The sequence below is a fragment of the Mesoplodon mirus genome (assembly GCF_964341445.2).
Source record: "Mesoplodon mirus genome assembly, chromosome: 12".
In the NCBI taxonomy this organism is placed as follows: Eukaryota; Metazoa; Chordata; class Mammalia; order Artiodactyla; family Ziphiidae; genus Mesoplodon; species Mesoplodon mirus.
This window is the reverse complement of record NC_138988.1, coordinates 3,469,692-3,491,472: the sequence shown is the minus strand read 5'-3', so window position 1 is coordinate 3,491,472 and position 21,781 is coordinate 3,469,692. Positions and strand designations below refer to the sequence as shown.

General features: G+C 48.7%; 1 protein-coding gene and 1 long non-coding RNA gene across 3 annotated transcripts in view; one reads left to right on the top strand and one right to left on the bottom strand.

The window, feature by feature from the left end:
• Positions 1-21,710, top strand: part of XPC (XPC complex subunit, DNA damage recognition and repair factor) — a 36,518-nt gene extending 14,808 nt beyond the window's left edge. For both annotated transcript variants that reach the window (XM_082638102.1, XM_082638101.1), the window contains exons 8-16: positions 10,965-11,054; positions 11,881-12,756; positions 13,958-14,118; positions 16,607-16,688; positions 17,668-17,802; positions 17,916-18,085; positions 18,830-18,923; positions 19,423-19,512; positions 20,243-21,710. In XM_082638102.1, coding sequence (XP_082494228.1) covers positions 10,965-11,054; positions 11,881-12,756; positions 13,958-14,118; positions 16,607-16,688; positions 17,668-17,802; positions 17,916-18,085; positions 18,830-18,923; positions 19,423-19,512; positions 20,243-20,452 — 1,908 coding nt within the window. In that variant the 3' untranslated portion in view covers positions 20,453-21,710. The remainder of the gene's footprint in view (positions 1-10,964; positions 11,055-11,880; positions 12,757-13,957; positions 14,119-16,606; positions 16,689-17,667; positions 17,803-17,915; positions 18,086-18,829; positions 18,924-19,422; positions 19,513-20,242) is intronic.
• LOC309813329 lies at positions 14,120-19,468 on the bottom strand. Its single transcript, XR_014295485.1, has 3 exons — positions 19,360-19,468; positions 14,841-15,073; positions 14,120-14,230 (listed from the first exon to the last, which is right to left on the bottom strand). It is a non-coding gene; the product is annotated as an uncharacterized lncRNA (long non-coding RNA).
• Positions 21,711-21,781: the final 71 nt, after the last annotated feature.

The window sequence follows — 21,781 nt, the reverse complement described above, 5'->3', positions numbered from 1 at the left end:
CAGTCATGTGCCACATACCATTCCAGCTGTTTTACATATATTTCCTTGCTCAGTTCTCATAACAACAGGTACTGAAGCTCAGAGAGGCTAAATCACTTTCTTAGGGTCATTCGGTTGGTAAGCACTGGAGACAGGATTGGGCCCACGCGTGAGGTGAAAGCTGCCCTCTCTCCTGTCTCTTACTTGGTGTCCTGGTATATTAAAGCACTTAATTTTTGGTCAGCTGCCCTCGAGTTGTTTGCAGTATTCAAAAATCGTGTTTAAAAGTCCCAAGGAAATGTTTTTTCAAATTGGCTGCTGAAATCCTTAAGAAAGTGTTTCCTTACCTTCCAAGCTGGGTGATGATGCTGGCAGGTGGCCGTGCAGTGAGTAGGGTTCTGTCCAAAAGGAGTCGTGGCGAAGAGTCTGTGTGTAGACAGGCTTTGTCGCGTGCTTAAAATACCCTTAGGTAAGGGTCTGTCTCAATAAAACAAAAATAGGTAGAAATGTGGTTTTATCCCTGGAAGATTTCTGTTGATGCATATACTTGTGTCTGAGCTTCAGATTCTGTTTAGGGAAAGAGACTTTTTGTATCATTAGAGACCAAATGACTGGCATCTTACTTCTCTTCCAATTGGGCTTGAAAAAGTGTGGGTATCTGGACAGTAATTGTGCAGTGATATCACTACCCAGAGAAAAACACTCATATTTCAGTGTCATCCTCCCAGACTTTGTTCCCACGTATATCTGTGCATGTACATATTTGTTTTGTTTGTGTAGCTTTCTTTTTTTTTTTTTTTTTTTTTTGCGGTACGCGGGCTTCTCGCTGCTGTGGCCTCTCCCGTTGTGGAGCACAGGCTCCGGACGCGCAGGCTCAGCGGCTATGCCTCACGGGCCCAGCCGCTCCGCACCATGTGGGATCCTCCCGGACCGGGGCACGAACCCGTGTCGCCTGCATCGGCAGGCGGACTCTCAACCACTGTGCCACCAGGGAAGCCCTGTGTAGCTTTATTAAGCAAAGAAATAGTTTTTTTTAAAGAAGTAAACAATTCAGTGACACTCGGTGCATTTTCAGTGTTGTGCATCCACCACCTCTATCTGTTTTCAAAACACTCTTACTATCCCAGAAGGAGACCCTGTACCTATTACACAGTCACTCCCATTCTTCCTGCTTTTCCCACCTCCCCACGTATCTGGCAGCCACCAATTTGCATTCTCTCTCTATGGATTTACATATTTTGGATATTCCATATAAAAGAAATCACAGTACAGTCAGCATTCCTTATCTGCAGGTTCCACATTCACGGATTCAACCAACTGCCAATCAGATTTATATCTGCAGTTGGTTGAATCTGCAGATGCAGAACCGGAGGATAGAGGGAGCGCCAACTGTACTCTGCCATTTTGTATAAGGGACTTCAGCATCTGTGGATTTTGGTATCCGGCGGGGTCCTGGAACCAGTCCCCACAGATAACCGAGGGACGACTATATGTGACCTTTTGTGTCTGGCTTCTTTCACTTAGCATGCTTTCAGGGTTCATTCACGTTTGTAACATGTATCAATGTCATTCCTTTTTATGGTGAATAATATCCATTGTATGGATAGACCACATTTCACTTATCCATTCATCAATTGATGGGCGTTTAGGTTGTTTTCCATCTTTTGGCTGTTATGAAGAGTACTGCTATAAACATTGTGTGTACATATATTTATTTGGGTACTTGTTTTCAGTTCTTTTGGGTATATACCTAGAAGTAGAGTTGCTGGGTCATATGGTAATTGTATGCCAAACTGTTTTACATAGCAGCTACACCATCTTACCTTCTCACCAGCAAAGTACAAGGATTCCAGTTTCTCCAAATCATCACGAACACTTGTTATTTTCCATTTTTTGGATTATAGTCATCCTTACAGGTGTAAAGTGGTACTCACTGTGGCTTTGGTCTGCATTTTCCCAATGATTAATGATGGGTTAATGTCTTTTCATGTGTGTATCGGCCATTTGTTTATCTTTTTTGGAGAAATGTCTATTCAGGTCCTTTGCCCATTTAAAATTGGGTTCTTTGTCTTTTTCTTATTGAGTTGTAAGAGTTCTTTATATATTTCAGTTACTAGACGCCTGTCAGATGTATGCTTTGCAAATATTTTCTCCCATTCTGTAGGTTGTCTTTTTACTTTCTTCATGAAGTCCTTTGATGCACAAAAGTTTTAATTCTGACAAAGTCCAATTTTCTATTTTTCTTTTTTTTCTTAATGAATTAATTTATTTTTGGCTGCATTGGGTATTGCTTGCTGTGCGCGGGCTTTCTCTAGTTGCGGCGAGTGGGGGCTACTCTTCGTTGCAGTGCGTGGGCTTCTTAATGTGGTAGCTTCTCTTGTTGCGGAGCACGGGCTGTAGGCATGCGGGCTTCAGTAGTTGTGGCACACATACTTAGTTGTTCCGCGGCATGTGGGATCTTCCCAGACCTGGGCTTGAACCCGTGTCCCCTGCACTGGCAGGCAGATTCTTAACCACTGTGCCACCAGGGAAGTCCTCTTTTGTTTCTTGTACTTTTGGTGTCATATCAAGAATACATTGCCAAATCCCAGATCATGAAGATTTCCTCCTGTATTTCCTTCTAAGAGTTTTACAGTTTTAGCTCTTACGTTTAGGTCTTTCATCCATTTTGAGTTAATGTTTTTATATGATGTAAGGTAGGTGTTCAACTTCATTCTTTTTGCACGTGGATATCCACTGGTCTGAGCACCATTTCTTGAAGAGACTAGTCTTTCAACTCTTCATTGTATTTGTTGTATTATTTTCAATATTTGTTGAAAGTTTTTCAATGGGGATGAATGGTCTTGGCACACTTATCAGAAATCAATTGGCCATAGACACTTGGGTTAATTTCTGGGCTGTCTGTTCTATTCCATTGGTCTACATGTCTGTCCTTAATGCCAGTACCACACTGTTTTGATTACTGTGAATCTGTAGTAAGTTTTGAAATCGGAAGTGAGTACAACCTCATAATGCTATTTTGGCTATTTGGGGCCCTGTGCAATTTCATGTGAATCTGATGGTCTGCTTTTCCATTTCTGCAAAAAGGCCATTGGAGTATTGATAGGGTTTGCATTGGTCCTGTACATTGATTAGGGCAGCATTGCTATCTAGTCAATATTAAGTCTGTAAACATGGCTTTTTCCTTTTATTTGCTTTTTAAATTTCTTTTAGTTGTATTTTGTAGTTTTCAGTGTACCTGTCTTTCATCTTCTTTTTTTTTTTTTTTTTAATTTATTATTTTTTTTTGCGGTACGCGGGCCTCTCACTGTTGTGGCCTCTCCCATTGCGAAGCACAGGCTCCGGACGCGCAGGCTCAGCGGCTATGCCTCACGGGCCCAGCCGCTCCGCGGCATGTGGGATCCTCCCGGACCGGGGCACGAACCCATGTCCCCTGCATCGGCAGGCGGACTCTCAACCACTGCGCCACCAGGGAAGCCCTCATCTTCTTGGTTAAACTTTTTTCTAGGTATGTTATTCTTTTTGATGCTATTGTAAATGGTATTGTTTTCTTAATTTCCTTCTCAGATTGTTCAGTGAAGGTGTATAAAAAAATGGCTGATTGTGTTGATCTTATACCTTGCAGCTTTGCTGAATTCATTTAGCAGTTTCTTGTGCATTCTTTGGGATTATCTATATATAAGATCTTGACCTCTGTGAATAGAGGTAGTTTTACTTCTTCTTTTCCAGTTTGGATGCCTTTTGTTGCTTGTTCTTGTCCAGTTGCTCTGGCTAGAACTTCCAGCACAGTGTAGAATAGCAGTGGCAAAAGCAGGCATCTTGTCTGGTTCTTGATATTGAGAGGGAAAGCTTTTCACTCTTTCATGACTGAGTATCTTGGTAGTTGTGGATTTTCATGTACATTCTTTATCATGTTGAAGAAGTTCCGTTATTTCTAGTTTTCTGAACGTGTTTTAATCATGAAAGTGCTTTGGATTCTGTCAGATGCTTTTTCTGTGTCAAATGAGATGATTTTGTGATTTTTCTCCCCTTCATTCTACTAACGTAGTTCATTGCATTCATGGATTTTCTGTTGATTGATTGATGACGTATAGTTGATTTACAATATTGTGTTAGTTTCAGATTACAGCATAGTGATTTAGTGCTTTTTGCAGATTATATTCCATTATAGCTTATTACAAGATAATGGGTATAATTCCCTGTGCTATACAGCAAATCCTTGTTGCTTATCTATTTTATGTATAGTAGTTTGTATCTGTTAATTCCATACCCTAATTTGTCCCTTTCCTCTTCTCACTCCCCCTTGGTAACCACCAGTTTGTTTTCTATATCTGTGACTCTGTTTCTGCTTTGCATGTACTGTCATTTGTATTTTTTTTTTTTTGGGTTCCACGTATAGGCGGTATCATTACCGTATTTGTCTTTCTCTGTCTGACTTATTTCGCGAAGCATAATATTCTCTAGGTTCACCCATATTGCTGCAAAGGGAAGTATTTTACTGTTTTTTGTGGTTGAGTAATATTCCGTTGTATGTATAGACCACATCTTTCTAATCCAGCCCTCTGTTGATGGGTACTGGGGTTCCTTCCATGTCTTGAGTATTATAAATAGTGCTACTGTGTTCACTGGGGTGCATGTATCTTTCTGGATTAGAGGGGTTTTTTCCAGATATACCCAGGAGTGGAATTGCTGGGTCATATGATAGTTCTGTTTTTAGTTTTTTAAGGAACTTTCATACTGTTTTCCATAATGGCTGCACCAATTTAAATTCTTACCACCAGTGTTCGGGGGTTCCCTTTTCTCCACATCCTCTCCAACATTTGTTATTTGTAGGCTTTTTGATGATAGCCATTCTGACAGGTGTGAGGTGATAGCTGATTGTGCTTTTGATTTGCATTTCTCTAATAATTAGCAATGTTGAGTATCTTTTCATGTGCCTGTTAGCCATCCGTATGTCTTCTGCCCATTGTTTGATTGGGTGGTTTTGTTTTTTTTGTTATTGAGCTGTATGAGCTGTTTGTATATTTTGGATATTAACCCTTGTCAGTCTCATCATTTGCAAACATTTTCTCCCATTCAGTAGGTTGTCTTTTCATTTTGTTAATGGTTTCCTTTGTTGTGTAAAGCCTTTTAAGTTTAATTACGTCCCATTTGTTTATTTTTGCTTTTATTTATTTTGCCTTAGAAGACTGATTCAAGAAAATATTGCTACAATTTATGTCGAAGAGTGTTCTGCCTATGTTCTCTTCTAGGAGTTTTAAAATTATTTATTTATTTATTTATTTATTTATTTATTTATTTATTTATTTATTTTTGGCTGTGTTGGGTCTTCGTTTCTGTGCGTGGGCTTTCTCTAGTTGCGGCAAGCGGGGGCCACTCTTCATCGCGGTGCTCGGGCTCTCACTGTCGCAGCCTCTCTTGTTGCGGAGCACAAGTTCCAGACGTGCAGGCTCAGTAGTTGTGGCTCACGGGCCTAGTTGCTCCGTGGCATGTGGGATCTTCCCAGACCAGGGCTCGAACCCGTGTCCCCTGCATTGGCAGGCAGATTCTCAACCACTGCGCCACCAGGGAAGCCCTCTTCTAGGAGTTTTATGGTTTCAGATCTTACAGTTAGGTCTTTAAGCCATTTTGAATTTATTCTTGTATGTGGTGTGAGGGAATGTTCTAATCTCATTGTTTTACATGTAGCTGTCCAGTTTTCCCAGCAACACTTGTTGAAGAAACTGTCTTTTCTCCATTGTATATTCTTGCCTCCTTTGTCATAGATTAGCTGACCATAAGTGTGTGGGTTTATTTCTGGGCTCTTTATTCTGTTCCTTTGATCTATATGTCTGTTTCTATGCCAACACCACACTGTTTTGTTTACTATAGCTTTGTAGTATAGTATAAAGTCTGGAAAGGTTATGCCTCCAGCTTTGTTCTTCTTCCTCAGGATTGCTTTGGCAGTTCTGGGTCTTTTGTGGTTCCATATACGTTTTAGGATTATTTATTCTAGTTCTGTGAAAAATGTCACGGGTATTTTGATAGGGATTGCATTAAATCTATAGGTTGCTTTGGGTAGTACGTTCATGTTAACAATATTAATTCTTCCAATCCAAGAGCATGGGATATCTTTCCATTTCTTTGAATCATCTTCAGTTCCCTTAATCAGTGTTTTATGGTTTTTAGTATATAGATCTTTTTACTTCCTTGGTTAAGTTTATTCCTAGGTTTTGTGTTTTGTGTTTTTTGGGGGTTTTTCTGGGGGGGGGATGCAATTTTAATAAATACGATTGCTTTTTTTACTTTGTCTGATATTTCATTGTTAGTGTATAGAAACACAGTAAATTTCCGTATATCAATCTTACATCCTGCTGCCTTGCTGAATTCACTTATTAGTTCTAATAGTTTTTATGTGGAAACTTTAGGGTTCTCTATATAGAATATCATGTCATCTGCAAATAGTGATAGTTTTACCTTTTCCCTTCCAATTTGGATGCCTTTTCTTTTTCTTGTAGCTAGGACTTCCAATATTATGTTAAATAGAAGCAGCGAGGGTGGACATCCCTGTCTAGTTCTTGAATTTATTGGGAAAGCTTTCAGTTTTTCACTGTTTTTGTGTATTATGTTGGCTGTGGATTTGACATAGTCGGCTTTTATCATGTTGAGTTATGTACCCTCTGTACCCACTTTGGTGAGAGTTTTTATCATGAATCGTTGAATTTTGTTGAATGCTTTTTCTGCATTTATTGAGATGATCTTGTGATTTTTATCTATTCTTTTGTTAATGTGGTGTATCCCATTGATTGATTTACATATTTTGAACCATCCTTGCAACCCTGGAGTGAATCCAACTTGAGTGTGGTATCTTTAGTATGTATTGTTGGATTCAGTTTGCTAATACTTTGTTGAGGATTTTTGCATCTATATTCATCAAAGATTTGGGGTTGTAATTTTCTTTTCTTGTAGTGTCTTTGTCTGGTTTTGGTATCAGGGTAATGGTGGTTTCATAGTATGAATATTGGAGTGTTCCCTCCTCTTCATTTTTTTGGAATAGTTTGAGAAGGATAGATTTAAGTTTTTGTTTTTGTCTTTTTGTATGTTTGGTAGAATTCCCTACTGAAGCTCTCTGGTACTGGACTTTTGTCTGCAGGGAGTTTTTTAAATTACAGATTGTATTTCACTTCTAGTGAATGGTCTGTTCAAATTGTTTCTTCTTGACTCAGTTTTGGCAGGCTGTATGTTTCTAGAAACTTGTTCACTTGTTCTAGGTTGTCCAATTTGTTGGCATATAACTGTTTGTATTCTTTCATGATTTTTTTTCTGTGGTTTCAGTTGTTTCTCCTCTTTTATTTCTTATTTTATTTGGGTCCTCTCTCTTTTCTTCTTGGTGAGCCTCGCTAGAGGTTTATCAATTTGGTTTATCTTAAAAACAAAATCAGCTCTTGGTTTTATTGATCTCTTCTATTGCTTTTTTGATCTCTTTTATTTCCTCTCTGATCTTTATTATTTCTTCCTTCTGCTGACTTTGGGGGTTTTTTTTTATAATTTATTTATTTTTGCTGTGTTGGGTGGGTCTTCGTTTCTGTGCGAGGGCTTTCTCTAGTTGTGGCAAGCGGGGGCCACTCTTCATCGCAGTGCGTGGGCCTCTCACTATCGCGGCCTCTCTTGTTGCGGAGCACAGGCTCCAGATGTGCAGGCTCAGTAGTTGTGGCTCACGGGCCTAGTTGTTCCGCGTCATGTGGGATCCTCCCAGGCCAGGGCTCGAACCCGTGTCCCCTGCATTGGCAGGCAGACACTCAACCACTGCGCCACCAGGGAAGCCCTGACTTTGGGTTTTGTTTGTCCTTCTTTCTCTCATTCTTTTAGGTGGTAGGTTATCTTGTTTGAGATTTTTCTTGTTTTTGTGGAAGGCCTGTATTGCTGTGCGCTTCCCTCTTAGAACTGCTTTTGCTGCATCCCATAGATTTTGTAAGATTGTGTTTCTATTTTCATTTGTCTCAAGATATTTCTGATCTCCTCTTTGATTTCATCATCAACCCATTTGATTTTTAGTAGCATGTTGTTTAGTCTCCATGTGTTTGTTCTTTTCCTGTTTTCCTTTCTATGGTTGATTTCTAGTTTCTTACCGTTGTGGTGAGAAAAGATGCTTGAAAATATTTCTGTCCTCTTAAACTTGTTGAGGCTTGTTTTGTGACCTAGTATGTGTCTATCCGTAAGAATGTCCCATGCTGGCTTGAAAAGAATGTGTATTTGGTGTTTTTCTTATTTAGTGTCCTGTACATATCTATTAAGTACAGTTGGTCCATTGTGTCATTTAGGACCTCTGTTGCCATACTGATTTTCTGTCTGGATGATCTGTTCATTGATGTAGGTGGGATGTTACAGTCCTCTATTATTATTGTAGTCCTGTGAATTTCTCCTTTTACGTCTTTTAATATTTGCTTTATATATTTAGGTGCTCCTGTATTGGAAACGTGTATGTGAACAAGTGTAATATGCTGTTGTATTGATGCCTTTATTTTTATGTAATATCCTTGTCTTTCTTTATGGTCTTTGTTTTGAAGTCTACTTTATCTTTTGTTAAGTATTGCTATGCCCGCTTGCTTGTTTCCATTTGCATGAAATATCTTTTTCCATACTTCACTTTCAGTCTGTGTGCGTCTTTCGCCATGAAGCGAGTCTCTTGTGGCAGCATATTGTAGGTTCTATGTAAAATTCACTGCTTAGCTGCTGCACGTTGTTGAGGTGCCACGTGTGGCATGCACTGACACTGTCTTCCCAGCGTGCCCAGTGGCCCCTGTGTGTGCACTGAGGGGAGACTTCACAGTCCCACCTGGATCACATCCCAGGCACCCCGTTTGCCTCTGCGCAGCTAGACCCAGTCTCTGCACTGATCTCACGCCAGGCCGCGGTGTGGAGTGAGCGGGGCCAGGGCATTCGCCCCTTTGAATTGGGAAGTGTGGGGAGGCAGCTGCCACCAGTGCAGGTCTCTCTGTCCTGGTTGTTAGCAAGCCAGCCCGCGTGCTCCTCTTGAGTAGAGTCTAGGCTTCTCCAGCCCTCCTGTCTGTCTCAGTGGGCTTCCCAGCAGGAAGGGGACTCCCCAGGGCAAGCAGAGAAGGTGTGTGCCGGTCCCAACCTGGTACCTTTCTTTTTTCCATCCTACCCGATTACATAGAGATCTTTCTTGCAGCTTTGGTTATGGGAGATCTTCTGTGAGTTTCCAGTTAGTTTTCTGTGGGAGTTGTTGTTCACGTAGATGTGTTTTTGGTGTGTTTGTAGGGGGAGGTGAGCTCCACGTCCTCATACTCTGCTGTCTTGATCCCCCTCTGTTGGGAGGGCTTGATTTTTGACTCAGTCTCTCATTATAGGTCTCTTCAGAGTCTCTATTTTCTCTTGAGTTAGTTTTGGTAATTTGTATGTTTCTAGGATTTGTCCTTTTCACTTGGGTCACCTTGTATTTAGTGTAGGGATCATACAGTTTTGTAATTTAAATTTTTTCTTCAGTGACGTACTTGTGAAAGGTGGTGACCACGCGTCTTTGGGAGGCACAGGGTCGCTTCCAGAGCGCTGTCGTGTACCTGACCTTATCCAGTCTTCCCTGTGGTCTTGTGAGGAGGACGAGATGGGGATGTTCCAGATGGAGGTTCTAGGTTTAAACCGTCATTCTGCCAGCCACCTGCTGGTGCTCGGTTTCCCTGCCTTTTACACCCGTGCCCTTGCGCCACCCACACACTGAGAAAGTGAGGAGCCAAGCAACACTCATATGGTGTGCACTGTGCCAGTTAATAGTGTGTTGTCAGCCACACTGTAGGGGTGAGTTCTCTTTTCCACGTTTTCCCACTGATGCCCTTTTCCTGTCCCAGGATGCAGTCCAGGCATTAGTGATCTTGTCGCCCCAGCGCCCCATCCTCTCCAGGCCATGATAGTGTCCCAATCCTCCTGGACACTCCTGAGGAGTGCTGCTTAGGAATTTTGTAGAGTTCCTCAATTTGGGTTTCTTTGATGTTTTCTCATCCCCCGTTTTTAACTTCAGAGAAACAAGGCAAAAGTAGTTATTTTTTTCAATATAACTGGCTTTTCACAGAAAACCTGCCTCCTTGTTATTGACTTTTGCTCTTGCTTTCCGAGGAGAGAAAAATGACTGTAGTGATTCATGAGGACGCCGGGACCCTGAGGTCTGTGTGGGAAGATCTTGCTCACGTGCTGTCCCACTGTTGTTGTTTTGGAGGTTAATTCCCATGAGGAGGCTCCTATCCTTCCAAGTTCACAGAATTTTTAGAGCTGCAGCCTCTGGTTGAAAGATTCGCTCTGGGGAGGTTGAGTGCACGGGAGGGATTCTCGGGCCTGATGATGATGATGCCTTTTCTCTCAAAGTGGTATCTTGCTTTATTGTTTTATCACAAACACAACACATGTTGAAAACAGGACAATCAGAAGATAGGTAAGCCGGAAAAAAAACAAACACCTATAAACACCCATAACCCAATATGGATGCTTTTCCAAATATACATACATGTTTATGTCTGGATGCGATTTTTTCTTACAAAAATTAACATAACTCCTTAAAAAACAAACATTTCTTTTCCTTTAATATATGGTTACCTTTCCCCATTTTTCTACAAAGATAAATCTGTACAGCATCTTTTTTTTTTTTTGCGGTACTTGGGCCTCTCACTGTCGTGGCCTCTCCCGTTGTGGAGCACAGGCTCCGGATGCGCAGGCTCAGCGGCCATGGCTCACAGGCCCAGCCGCTCCGCGGCATGTGGGATCTTCACAGACCGGGGCACGAACCCGTGCTCCCTGCATCGGCAGGCGGACACCCAACCACCGCGCCACCAGGGAAGCCCCTACAGCTCATTTTAAGTGTTGAGGGTTCCAGGCTTCTACTGTTAGACAGTTTGGTTGTTTCCCTTTTAAAAACAGGCACCACAACAAACAGCATGGAATTATGCAAATCCTTAATTCTTTCCTGAGGATAAGCATGTTGTTCTTTTCCATTATAGATATTTTTACTGATTCTCCGGGCCCTGAATCTCCCTACCCGACTCGTACTGTCTCTACAGCCAATTCCTCTGAAGTTATCAGCAGCGAAGGTGAGGTTCCCAGGGCTTCCAGAGAAAAGAGTAGTTGGTCAGGGAGGAGTGAGAAATTATGAGACTTAAAGCAAACAGATCTGCTCATTAGACGATTTTTAAAAATCCGTCTTCGTGGAGCACGGTTCCTCTGAGCCTGCCTGGCACAGGCCCTGTGCTGGGAAGACTGGGCGCCTGGGTGGGCATCTAGCAGCCGGGCTTTGTGTGCGTAGAGGGGCCTGCGAGAGCCTGGGCTCCTTCGTGCTCTGGTTTCTGTTCTGTAAATGGTAGAATAAAAAGGTCCTGGTCGTCCTCAGCGGTGTGGAGAGAGGACGGTGAGGACTCAGAACTCTGCCGTCATCCAAGGAGGCTGAACACTGCTCCTTGGGGTGCTGGCATCGTCCGAAATTCGGTCCAGAAGTCAAGTTTAATAATTTCTGAATTCTTAATGCTGTGACTTTGTTTGCAAAATGCCTTATATGCAAGGTGAGTACTATTGCTGAGGAAACTGCGACTCAGAGGTTACATAATTTATCCGAATCACATACAAAATGAGAAAGCAGAAGTGGAGTTTGAACCCGGGTTTGTCTGTTTCCACATCCTGTGCTCTTTTCCCTGTGCTACACTTTGTATTGAAAAGAATTAGAGTGTGGCCTTATTTAAGGTGCTGCAGAATTTAGTGACTGCTTTCTTACAACCCTGGAGGGTAGCCAGCCTGTCACTGTCTGAGCCGGGAACGTCTTGTGTACACGGGTGTTCCAGTGTGGCTTAGCCCCGTTAGATGCCAGAGTCTTTATTGTATCATTAGCAAAACAAGAAAATGCAGATACTTCCTATTCTGTTTAAGGGAAAGAAACCTTCCAGGGAGAGATCCTCAGAAGCTTCCAGCCAAGTTCCTGGAAAGCCAAGCAAACCAGAGACCAGCAGAGGAAGCAGACGAGAGGACACGTCTTCTGAGCGCATGGGCAGTGCACACGCCACAGCGAAGGGGAGCAAGGCGGCTGCCGTGAGGAGGAAGCGGAGAGAGCCCTCCTCCAGCGGGGAAGGGGGGGGCAAGGCCGGGGGGCAGACGGAGGGGACCCAGAGGCGTTCGCGGGGCCGGGAGCGGCGGGCGGCCGCAAGGGTGTCTTACAAAGAGGAGAGTGGGAGTGACAAGGCCAACAGCGGCTCTGACTTTGAGCTCTCCAGCTCAGACAGCCATCGCCCATCCGACGAGGATTCTGAGCCAGGCCTTCCAAGGCAGAGGAGGGCCACCGCCCCTCAGAGGATGAAGGTGGGGTCCAAGAGGGAGTCCAGGTCCCCGCGTGGAAGCCACCGTCAGCCCCCTGGCTTTCCAGAAGCATCTGCAAGCGCTTCCGGCAGCAAGCGTAAGAGAGGCAAGCATAAGATGCCCGTGGATGGTGAGGAGGCAGACGGCCGGAGAGCAGCTGGTGTGGACCAGTGGCTGGAGGTGTTCTCTGAGCAGGAGGAGAAGTGGGTGTGCGTGGACTGTGTGCACGGTGTAGTGGGCCAGCCCCGGACCTGCTACCAGTACGCCACCAAGCCTGTGACCTACATCGTGGGCATTGACGGCGACGGCTGGTTGCGTGATGTCACACAGAGGTACGACCCTGCCTGGATGACGGTGACCCGAAAGTGCCGGGTTGATGCCGCGTGGTGGGCCGAGGCCCTGCGACCCTACCGGAGCCCGCTGGTGGAGAGGGAGCAGAGGGAGGACCAGGAGGTGAGGCCTTGCGCACGCGCACCTGCTGGATGCCCAGCCCCGTGTTGTATTTTTACCTCATTTAATTATCACAGCAACAGTACAAAGCTGGGGTTATCGTAGCCTTAATTTTACCAGCTAAACATTTAGAATCTGAGAGATGAGCCAACCTGGTATTTGAACCCAGGATGCTCTGGCTTCAAAGCCTGTGTACTTTCAGTTATTGCCCAGTTATAAATTTGGAGCTTTAAGTCAGGTAAGTAGTCCTGAGTGAAAGAGGAAAACACGCAGTAATATAATTGTGCCCCCTCTCAGCGTGAACACGCACAGAGGTGTGCACGCCAGCACCCCTGCCCCGACCCAGAACACTCAGCTCCCAGGAGGAGGGCTGAGGAGATGGCCTGTCTGTTGAGGGGCGCCCTGGGGGGCGGCTTCTGGAGCAGCAGCGCGTCCCTGAGTCGCGGGACAGCCATGGGCCCGGAAGAGGGCCCGGGACTTGTGCAGGGCTGCCCGCAGGGTGGGCAGACTTGCTGGAGAATTATTCCTGGTTCCCTGGGGCAGGGAGTCGTCCCTGTGCACTGCATCGCTCAGGGTGTGGCTCAGAGGTGACAGGGTCGTGGGAGTCGTGCAGAGCGTATTGTGACTCACCTAGTTCAAGGGCGTGTCATGCAAGCTGGCCAAGCGGGGTCCCTCCTGCTCCCCACTTGCCACTCCTCCCTTGTCTGTCAGGCTTTGAAGAGACGCTGCGGGGAAGTGCAGGAGACCTGGTGAGTGGGATGCAGGTGAGAGCAGTGGGGTTGCCTGCGGGGAGCTAGGCTCCTCGAGGCATCAGGGAGAACAGGTGTTGATCGTGGTGGGCGGAGGAGGTGTGAGTGCTCCTTCTGGTTTTCGGGGCAGCCGAGCCGCTGAACCCGTGTCGCAGAATTGTGGTGTCACTTGAGGTGAGGCCTCCTCCCGAGGAAGGCTCTGCTCAGGCCGGCCGAGGCGTCAGAGGGCAGGGATGACTTTTCCGTTGCTGCGAGCCGCAGGATTACCGGCCCCTGCGGAGCTTCCGAGGCACCTAAACCCGTGGGACAGAACGCCAGGTCACAGCGTGGTGCGGCGGCCCTGGGGCCCCGAAAGCCCCACGGCACCGTCAGTTACCTGGGCAAGTTCGGGGGTCGCCGCCCACCTCCCTCCCTCTCCGAGCACCACGCCCAACATCGTCTCTCGGCCTCTGCAGTTTCAGGCGAGGCACCTGGACCAGCCTCTGCCCACCGTCATAGGCACGTACAAGAACCACCCTCTGTATGCCCTCAAGAGGCACCTCCTCAAGTACCAGGCCATCTACCCTGAGACGGCTGCCATCCTTGGGTACTGCCGCGGAGAGGCTGTCTACTCCAGGTGAGGAGACGCCCGGCGGCCCGGGATTAGCAGCCTTCGCGGGGCTGGGCTTCGAGCTTCACGGTGTGCGCAGGCCGTTTGTGGGTGGGGGGCACGGCAGAGAGGTTGTGGCCTGGAAATGAAAACCACGGGGATTAAAAGGTCAGCAGGGGGAGAAAAGTTATAGGGGGAAAGATACGTAGGACAGATAAGGTTTATATGGGGCAATAAGAAAACACATCCCAAAAACAGAAGTCAAAAAACATGCAAAAGGAAGGAATAAAGGATTTGATAATGAAACTTAAAATGAGCGGATATTTTAATGGGGACAGAGTTTCAGTTTGGGAAGAGGAGAAAGTTCTGGAGATGATGGTGGTGATGGTTACCTAACAGTGTGAATGTACTTGATGCCACTGAGCTGTAGACTCGGTTCAGAGGGTAAATTTTATCTTACATGTGTTTTTTCCCACAGTAAAAAGAAATTGCCAAAGAAGTGGGGGAGGGGAACAGCATAGAAAATAAACATAAAATATATACAAAGTTAAAACTGAGAAAAATGTAATAAACTTGAGGTGAGTCAGAATTAACAATGGAAGTAGAAATTTAAGAAATGTTAATATAAAGAAAATAAGTGATTTTTAGAAACTCTAAAAGACCAACACCAAGATGCAAGATCACAGAATAGAGGATGTTCTTAATAAACGGGAAAAGAAAGACAGAAAAGGAAACTTAGGGAAACTCACAGGAGTAGGTGGCTCAACTCCTCTGCCTGAGGGCTACTTCCTGCAGCTCAGCCCCGAGGGGAGTCATCCCCGACCCTCCGGTTAGGGTCACTGTGGGAGCTTTCTGTCCCCTGGCTGGTCAGGCAGGGGCCCAGCTGCCGACAGTCAGCGTCCAGGGCCTGGCGACCTCAATGGAGGATACAGCACAGGTGTCCTCACGTGCAGACGACATCTGGTGGGAAGGGGGTCCCTGCCTGGAGGAAGTTTTAGAGGCAGACTTTTTTTGTTTTTAATGTAATAAAATATACAGAACAGAATTTACCATTTAACCGTTTTAAGTGTCCAGTAGTACTAAGTACATTCACATTGCTGTGCAGCCATCACCACCATCTCCAGAACTTTTCTGTCGTCCCAAACTGTCCCCATCAGCGCTAACCCCCCTCCCCCCACCCAGGCCCTGGTAACCACCCTCTAGTTTCTGTCTCTGTGAGTCTGACTCCTCCAGGCACCTCATAGAAGTGGAACCTACAGCATTTGTCCTTTGTGACTGGCATCCCTTGATGGACACTTGTGTCGCTTCCCCTTTTGGCTGTTCTGTTTAGTGCTGCTGTGAACATGGGTGCACAGACATCTCTTGAGACCCTGCTTTCAGTCCTTTTGGATGTATATGCCCGGAAGTAGGATTTCTGCATCACATGGTGATTGTTTAGCTTTGTAAAGAACCTCCACACTGTTTTCTGTAGCGGCTGCGTCATTTTACGTCCCCCAGCAGAGCATGAAGCTCGCAGTGTCTACATTCTCGCCAGTTCTTGTTTTCTGTTTCTCGAGTAGTGTCCTCATAGATGTAAAGTGGTTAGAAGCTGAGATTTATTCTGAACGGGCTGTCTGTGCCCACTTCCCTCTGCTATCCTTGTGAATGTCCAGACGATGCCCACCTGCTTGCCCCTTCTCCGCTCCTACCGGAAGACCACGACCGTGACAGTCACTCCTTCAGGCAGAGATGTGCCCCTGTGGTGGGCACGCGTGTGGAGCCCTTGGCTCTGGTCCCCCCAGCAGCTTGTGAGGCAGGGAGGCAGCGCTCACCGTTCCTGATGGATCGGGGGTCACCCCGCTAGGAAGGGGCTCAGAGGAGGCGTGACCTTGTCCGGTGCGCTGTGCTGGACGTCAGCCTCAGCCCGGGGGCAGGCGAAGGGCCGGATGTCCGCACCAGAGGAGCTTAGTGCCCTTGCTCCTTGGAGCCCTACTGAAGGGCGGCCTTGCTGAAGGCTCAGCAGGAAGCAGCTGGAATGTGAGGCGGGGTGTGGCTCTAAGCTGGCAAGGAGAGCGAAGCCAGAGCCCGGTGGAACCGATTGTTCTGTGTGCGTTCATCCTAGCCTGTGTACTTTGTCAGCTTACTGTCGTCTCCGTGTTGTCCTCTTCTGGCTTCCCCACCCCTTCTCTGGACGCTCGTCCCTCCCTCCCCCTCTCTGGTATTCAGGAGCAGACCAGACCCCGGGTGAGGGCTTGCACCTGTGCTGCTGGGCCCTTCCGGCGGGAGGAGGGGGAAGGCACGTGGGAAGCCATTTAGTTTGGGATTTGTGAGTGGATGCACCCGCCCCCACCGCGAGACAGCAAGTGTCTGTTAACTGTGGGCCTGAGGTGGGCCCCTGGTGCCCGGGGAGACACTCCAGGGCCGAGCTCCCCCTTCTCCTGGGGGGGCCAGAGGAGGCAGCCAGGCCCTGCAGGCTACTGGGCACGGGGTGCTTCAGTGGGTGTGAACCCTGTCTTGTCTCCCGTTGGCTCCGTAGGGACTGCGTGCACACCCTGCACTCCAGGGACACGTGGCTGAAACAGGCCCGAGTGGTGAGGCTTGGAGAAGTGCCCTACAAGGTAACAGCCGCGGGACTGCGGGCTGCCGCGCACGTGTGGGGACAGACTGTTCTGGCTTGAGAGGATCAGAGGAGAGCATCTTAACTGAGGGCTTTGTTAAGAGATGGGCCTTCCCGAGCACGCAGGAAATCTAGGCCGGCAAGCAGCCCTCCAAGCCCCGGTGTTGTGCGTCAGAACCTTGGCCCTGTGGGTCAGAACCGTGGCACCCATTTGTTCTGAGAGGCCGGAGCCCTGCCTGGCGTGGACAGGCCCACCCGCCCTCACTGTCCCTTTGTTTTGCATGTATGTGATCTTTGCTGAGTCTCACAGGAGTTAGCATCAGGGTGCCCGTTGTACAGATGAGAAAACAGGAGCTCAGAAAGGGAAACCTGTCCAAGGCCTGAGCTAGTGAGATGGCAGCGTGCAGCCCCAATGCCTCGTTCCCTCTCTGGCCGGTCAGCTGCCCACAGACGTGTGAATTCAGCGCAGACCGCACAGGCTGTCACGGGACACAGGGCCCGCTTCAGCCGGCGGAGGACACCGGCCAGTCATGAGACACAGTCACTTTTCTTTGTCAGATCCCTGGGAGGAGCCCTTCGCGTTGTGAGACCCAGGGAGCTGGGCCGGGGTGCAGGGGCCTCTGGTTGGTGGGAAGGGGCTGAGGCATGGGGAGCTGGTCACTGCCCAAAGCAGGCCCGTCCCTCACCGGCCACAGGAACATCTCTTGAGTCCCAACTTCCTCTTCAGTGATGGACGCCAAACACAGCATAGCTGTTCAAGACACAGGCTCTGGCCTCTACAAGCTGTGTGACTGTAGGTGAATTGTTTACACCTCCTAGGCTGCTATAAAATGGAGGCGATAATAGACTCTACCTCCTGGGTTTGTTGAAAAGATTAAGTTATCAATACACAGAAGCACTGAGAACAGTGCCCGGTGTACAGTGAACGCTCAGGAAGTGGTCACCTTTGTTATAAACTGTGGCTGTCCCCTCGGCTGTAGGTTGTAAAAGGCTATTCCAACCGGGCCCGGAGAGCCCGCCTGGCTGAGCCGCAGCTGCAGGACCACAACGACCTGGGCCTGTTTGGCAAGTGGCAGACCGAGGAGTACCAGCCGCCGGTGGCCGTGGACGGGAAGGTAAGGGCCGCGCTCAGTGGTACCAGGCCACCTGGTAGGTAAGGGCCACGCTCAGTCGGTACCAGGCCACCTCCCTCTGCGGCCAGCCAGACCCAGTGTGCCACCCTCCGCAGGTCCCCCGGAACGAATTTGGCAACGTGTACCTCTTCCTGCCCGGCATGATGCCTGTTGGCTGCGTCCAGCTGAACCTGCCCAACTTGCACCGCGTGGCCCGAAAGCTGAACATTGACTGTGCCCAGGCTGTTACGGGCTTCGATTTCCACAAAGGCTACTCCCATCCCATGTGCGTGAGGGGCCTCCCGTGGAGGCCAGAAGGGGTGGGGGGAAGTTATGGAGAAGGGGCGGGAGGTTGGTGTGGGGCTGGCGGGGGTTGAGGCCCAGTGGCTCTTATTTTTAAGGCCTTTTTTTTTTTTTTTTGCGGTACGCGGGCCTCTCACTGTTGTGGCCTCTCCCGTTGCGGAGCACAGGCTCTGGAAACGCAGGCTCAGCGGCCATGGCTTACGAGCCCAGCCACTCCGTGGCGTGTGGGAACTTCCCGAACCAGGGCACAAACCCGTGTCCCCTGCAGCGGCAGGCGGACTCTAAACCACTGCGCCACCAGGGAAGGCCTAAGGTTTTACTCTGGATTTGCAAGATCAGCCTTAACCCTCGATGTTTTATACTTTTACTCTGGCTTCCAACCAGAGGCTGCGAAACCAGCATCCTAACGACGTGGATTAACACACTGTTCTGGGGGTGGCCAGGGTGACTGAGTAGGGTCAGCATCCTTCCTGGTTGGTGACCTCTGTCCTGCCCTGCAGTGGGGGTGGGGAGGGGCTGGGGAAGAGCTCACAGCCTGGGGTCCACGGGCCTGCCTTCTGCATGGGTGGTGTCTGCCAGCAGCTGTGGTGGGATTGTGGACTGCTGACCTTGGAAGTACTTCAGGGCCCCAAGTGCTTAGGAGCAGCCCACTGTCCCCCGTGGAGGGGAGTGGAGAGGCCAGAGCAGACCCAGACTCGAGAGAGACCATCTGTGTTGATCCCCACAGAACCGATGGCTACATAGTCTGTGAGGAATATAAAGATGTGCTCCTGGCCGCCTGGGAGAACGAGCAGGCGCTCATTGAGAAGAAGGAGAAGGAGGTGAGCAGGCAGGGCCTGGGTGGGGCCAGGACGGGGAAGCACAAAGGCGGGGAGCACACACAGCGGAGGTGGTGTTTCCTCCAGCCTCCCTCACGCCACGTGTAAGAGGAGAGGAGAGCCCAGACTCAGCCCTCCTTCTGGCTCTCTCTTCCTGGGAGGCACCGGGGAGCCAGCACTGAGCAACGACCTGCCTGCCCCTCAGAACCCTGTCTCTGTCCACTGCCTGGATCCAGGCTCCGGGGCCGCTACCCCTGCTGCCGACACCTGCCTCTGTTAAAGGGAGCTGCCCGTGCTCCAGGTCCTGGACCCCCTCCTCCACTAAACACTTTACAGTTGGTAACAATTAAGAGGTTTTTGGTTTTGGTGCCTTTTGTGTGTAGCGCTTTATGAATCACACCTGATATGGTTGAGAAACTATTTTAACCTGAAGCGTTACCTGTATCTTTATGTTCCTGAAACGGCAGCCTACGGTGTTTTTCCATTCTGTTTGCTTCTGCAGAAACGGGAGAAGCGGGCTCTGGGGAACTGGAAGCTGCTGGTCAAAGGGCTGCTCATCCGGGAGCGGCTGAGGCTTCGCTACGGGGCTCAGGTCAGGGTGGTCCTTGGAGGATATGCCAGGTTTGGGGGGCGGGTAGGGAACCAGAGGCCGATTCTGCTCAAAGATCAAGTCAGCTCTGTTCTGGTACCACAGACCTGTGTGTCTCAGGCCCTGCGTCCTGTCCACGTTGAGAAAGGTGCCCAAGGTGTCCTGGAGTCAGGCTTCGGCTGCTCTGCCAGCCCCGCCCTGTCTGCACGAGAGGGTGCCCGCTATGGGTTGGATCTGGTGCTGAGCCCACTCAGGGTGGGGGACAGGTGTCTGCATCTCCTGGCCTTGTGCTACCCCTGGGGCTGTGACCACCCCCAGGCCCACAGGTGCTCATTCAGGCCCCTCTCACAGCCCCTGCAGGCTCCCATGGGGGCACAGAGGCCCCCCCCAGACATAGTCACGTGGAGTGGTCAGAGACGCACAGACACCCTCTGGGGGCAGCTGCGACCCCACGCACGGCTCTCCCTGCCCTCCCCAGCCTGTCCTCGCAGCAGTGGGCACAGAGCGCTGGTGCTGTGCGTTCGTGCACTTCTTCTGTTCAGAAACGAGCAAGAAAACGCAGTTACCTCCTGGATTGGTCGTAGCTCCTCAAGGGCAGTTTTGTGTCTCCAGCCCTATGTGCACAGCAAGCGCTCTAGGACCTGCTGGGCTGAGCCCTGTCCTCCGGGTCACAGCTCGGCGCTGCTGGGGCGTTGCTGCCTCTTGACGCAGCTTCCTCCATTGTCGCCCCCAGAGTGAGGAAGCCGCTCCCCACGCAGACGCAGGAGGAGGACTCTCTTCAGACGAGGAGGAGGGGACCAGCTCTCCAGCGGAAGTGGCCAGGATCCTGGCGGCCTCCTGGCCCCAAAACCGAGAGGTAGAGGAGAAACGGAAGTGCCTCCGGAAGAGCAGGAGGGAGGAGAAGGAGGCAGCTTCCCACCTGTTCCCGTTTGAGAAGCTGTGATGTGAGTGGTCACCTCCTCAGTGGCTCAGCCGTGCCCCAGACCTTGCTCCCGGATAGATCCCTCCTGCGTCCGACAGTCGTGCTGTTGCAGACTCGGGCCCCCTTCTCTGCAGGCCCCTCGTTGCCCTCAGTCAGGTCCCGGATGCTGCCTGACGCTGTGGGGGGAGAGCAGGTCAGTGCAGGCCGTCTCGGGGTGACACGGCCGGACCTGCTTTCCCAGGTAACACTTAGTGGTGGCAGAAGACTAGAACAAAGAGCTGAAGTCAGGAAAGAAAAGGAAAGATGATGAGAATTAAAGAAATGTCAGGAAGAGTGGATCAGTGTTAAAACTAGATTTTATCCATTACTGGATACATTTATAAAGCCCTATGCACTGCAGATATTTAGGAGAAATAACTTTTATAACATTTTGAGGAAAAAAATAAAGCATTTCTCTAGAAAGACATGACTCTACGTTTTCTTTCAGATTTTACATCAGATAAGAACACAGATGACTGATTTGTATACAGGTCGTGACTACATTAAAGATCAGATCTTGTTTTCCCACAGGCTGGGAACTTACCATTACACACATGAAATTTTTTTCTTTCCATGTTTAATCCAGGAGATATGACTTAATCTTTGACAGGAGCCATTAAAAATTTGAGTCAGTTTTATCCAAGGGAAACAAACAAAACATTTGGGGTGTGACTCATGCAGCAAGAACTGGCAGGCAGGCTCCTGTTGTGAAACACATGGGGGTTGCCATGGAAACCGCCTGGTCTGCGTCAAGAGCACTGCCCCGTCTCTGCAGGAATAACTAGTTCTTCAGGCAGATGGCACCTCCTAGGATGCACCTTGGAAGTGGAGTGAAACCTCAGGTTTTGAAAAGTTACCACTCACTCACCTGCTTCAAATCCTGTAACAAGGGGAAAGAAGTTCAAATTGCAGGGTGGACACTTCGCGGCCGCCCACTTCTTCAGGCGCTCGTGGGCTTTATCTCACTCCATAGAGAGGCACTGTCCCCGTGTCACAGATGAGGAAGCTGAGGCTCAGGTCACTGCCATGCCTAGCGTCACACAGCTCATCAGCGGCAGATGCGGGATGCCTGTTGTGCCGGGCCCCGCCGGCTCCCTCCCACCTCTGAGAACAATCTGAAGACCGGCAAAGGTGGGAGCCGCTCTTAAGTCCACACAAGCCAGAGTAGGTTTCTAAGTGCTAGAGATATTGAGGTGCCTTCTCAAAAAAAGTGAAACCAATTTTAACCACTGAAAGCAATTTAGAACCTAAGTTCCAAAAATTCATAGGGTTCTTAATAAATTCTATGGCTGAATTCTTTCAGACAGAAAT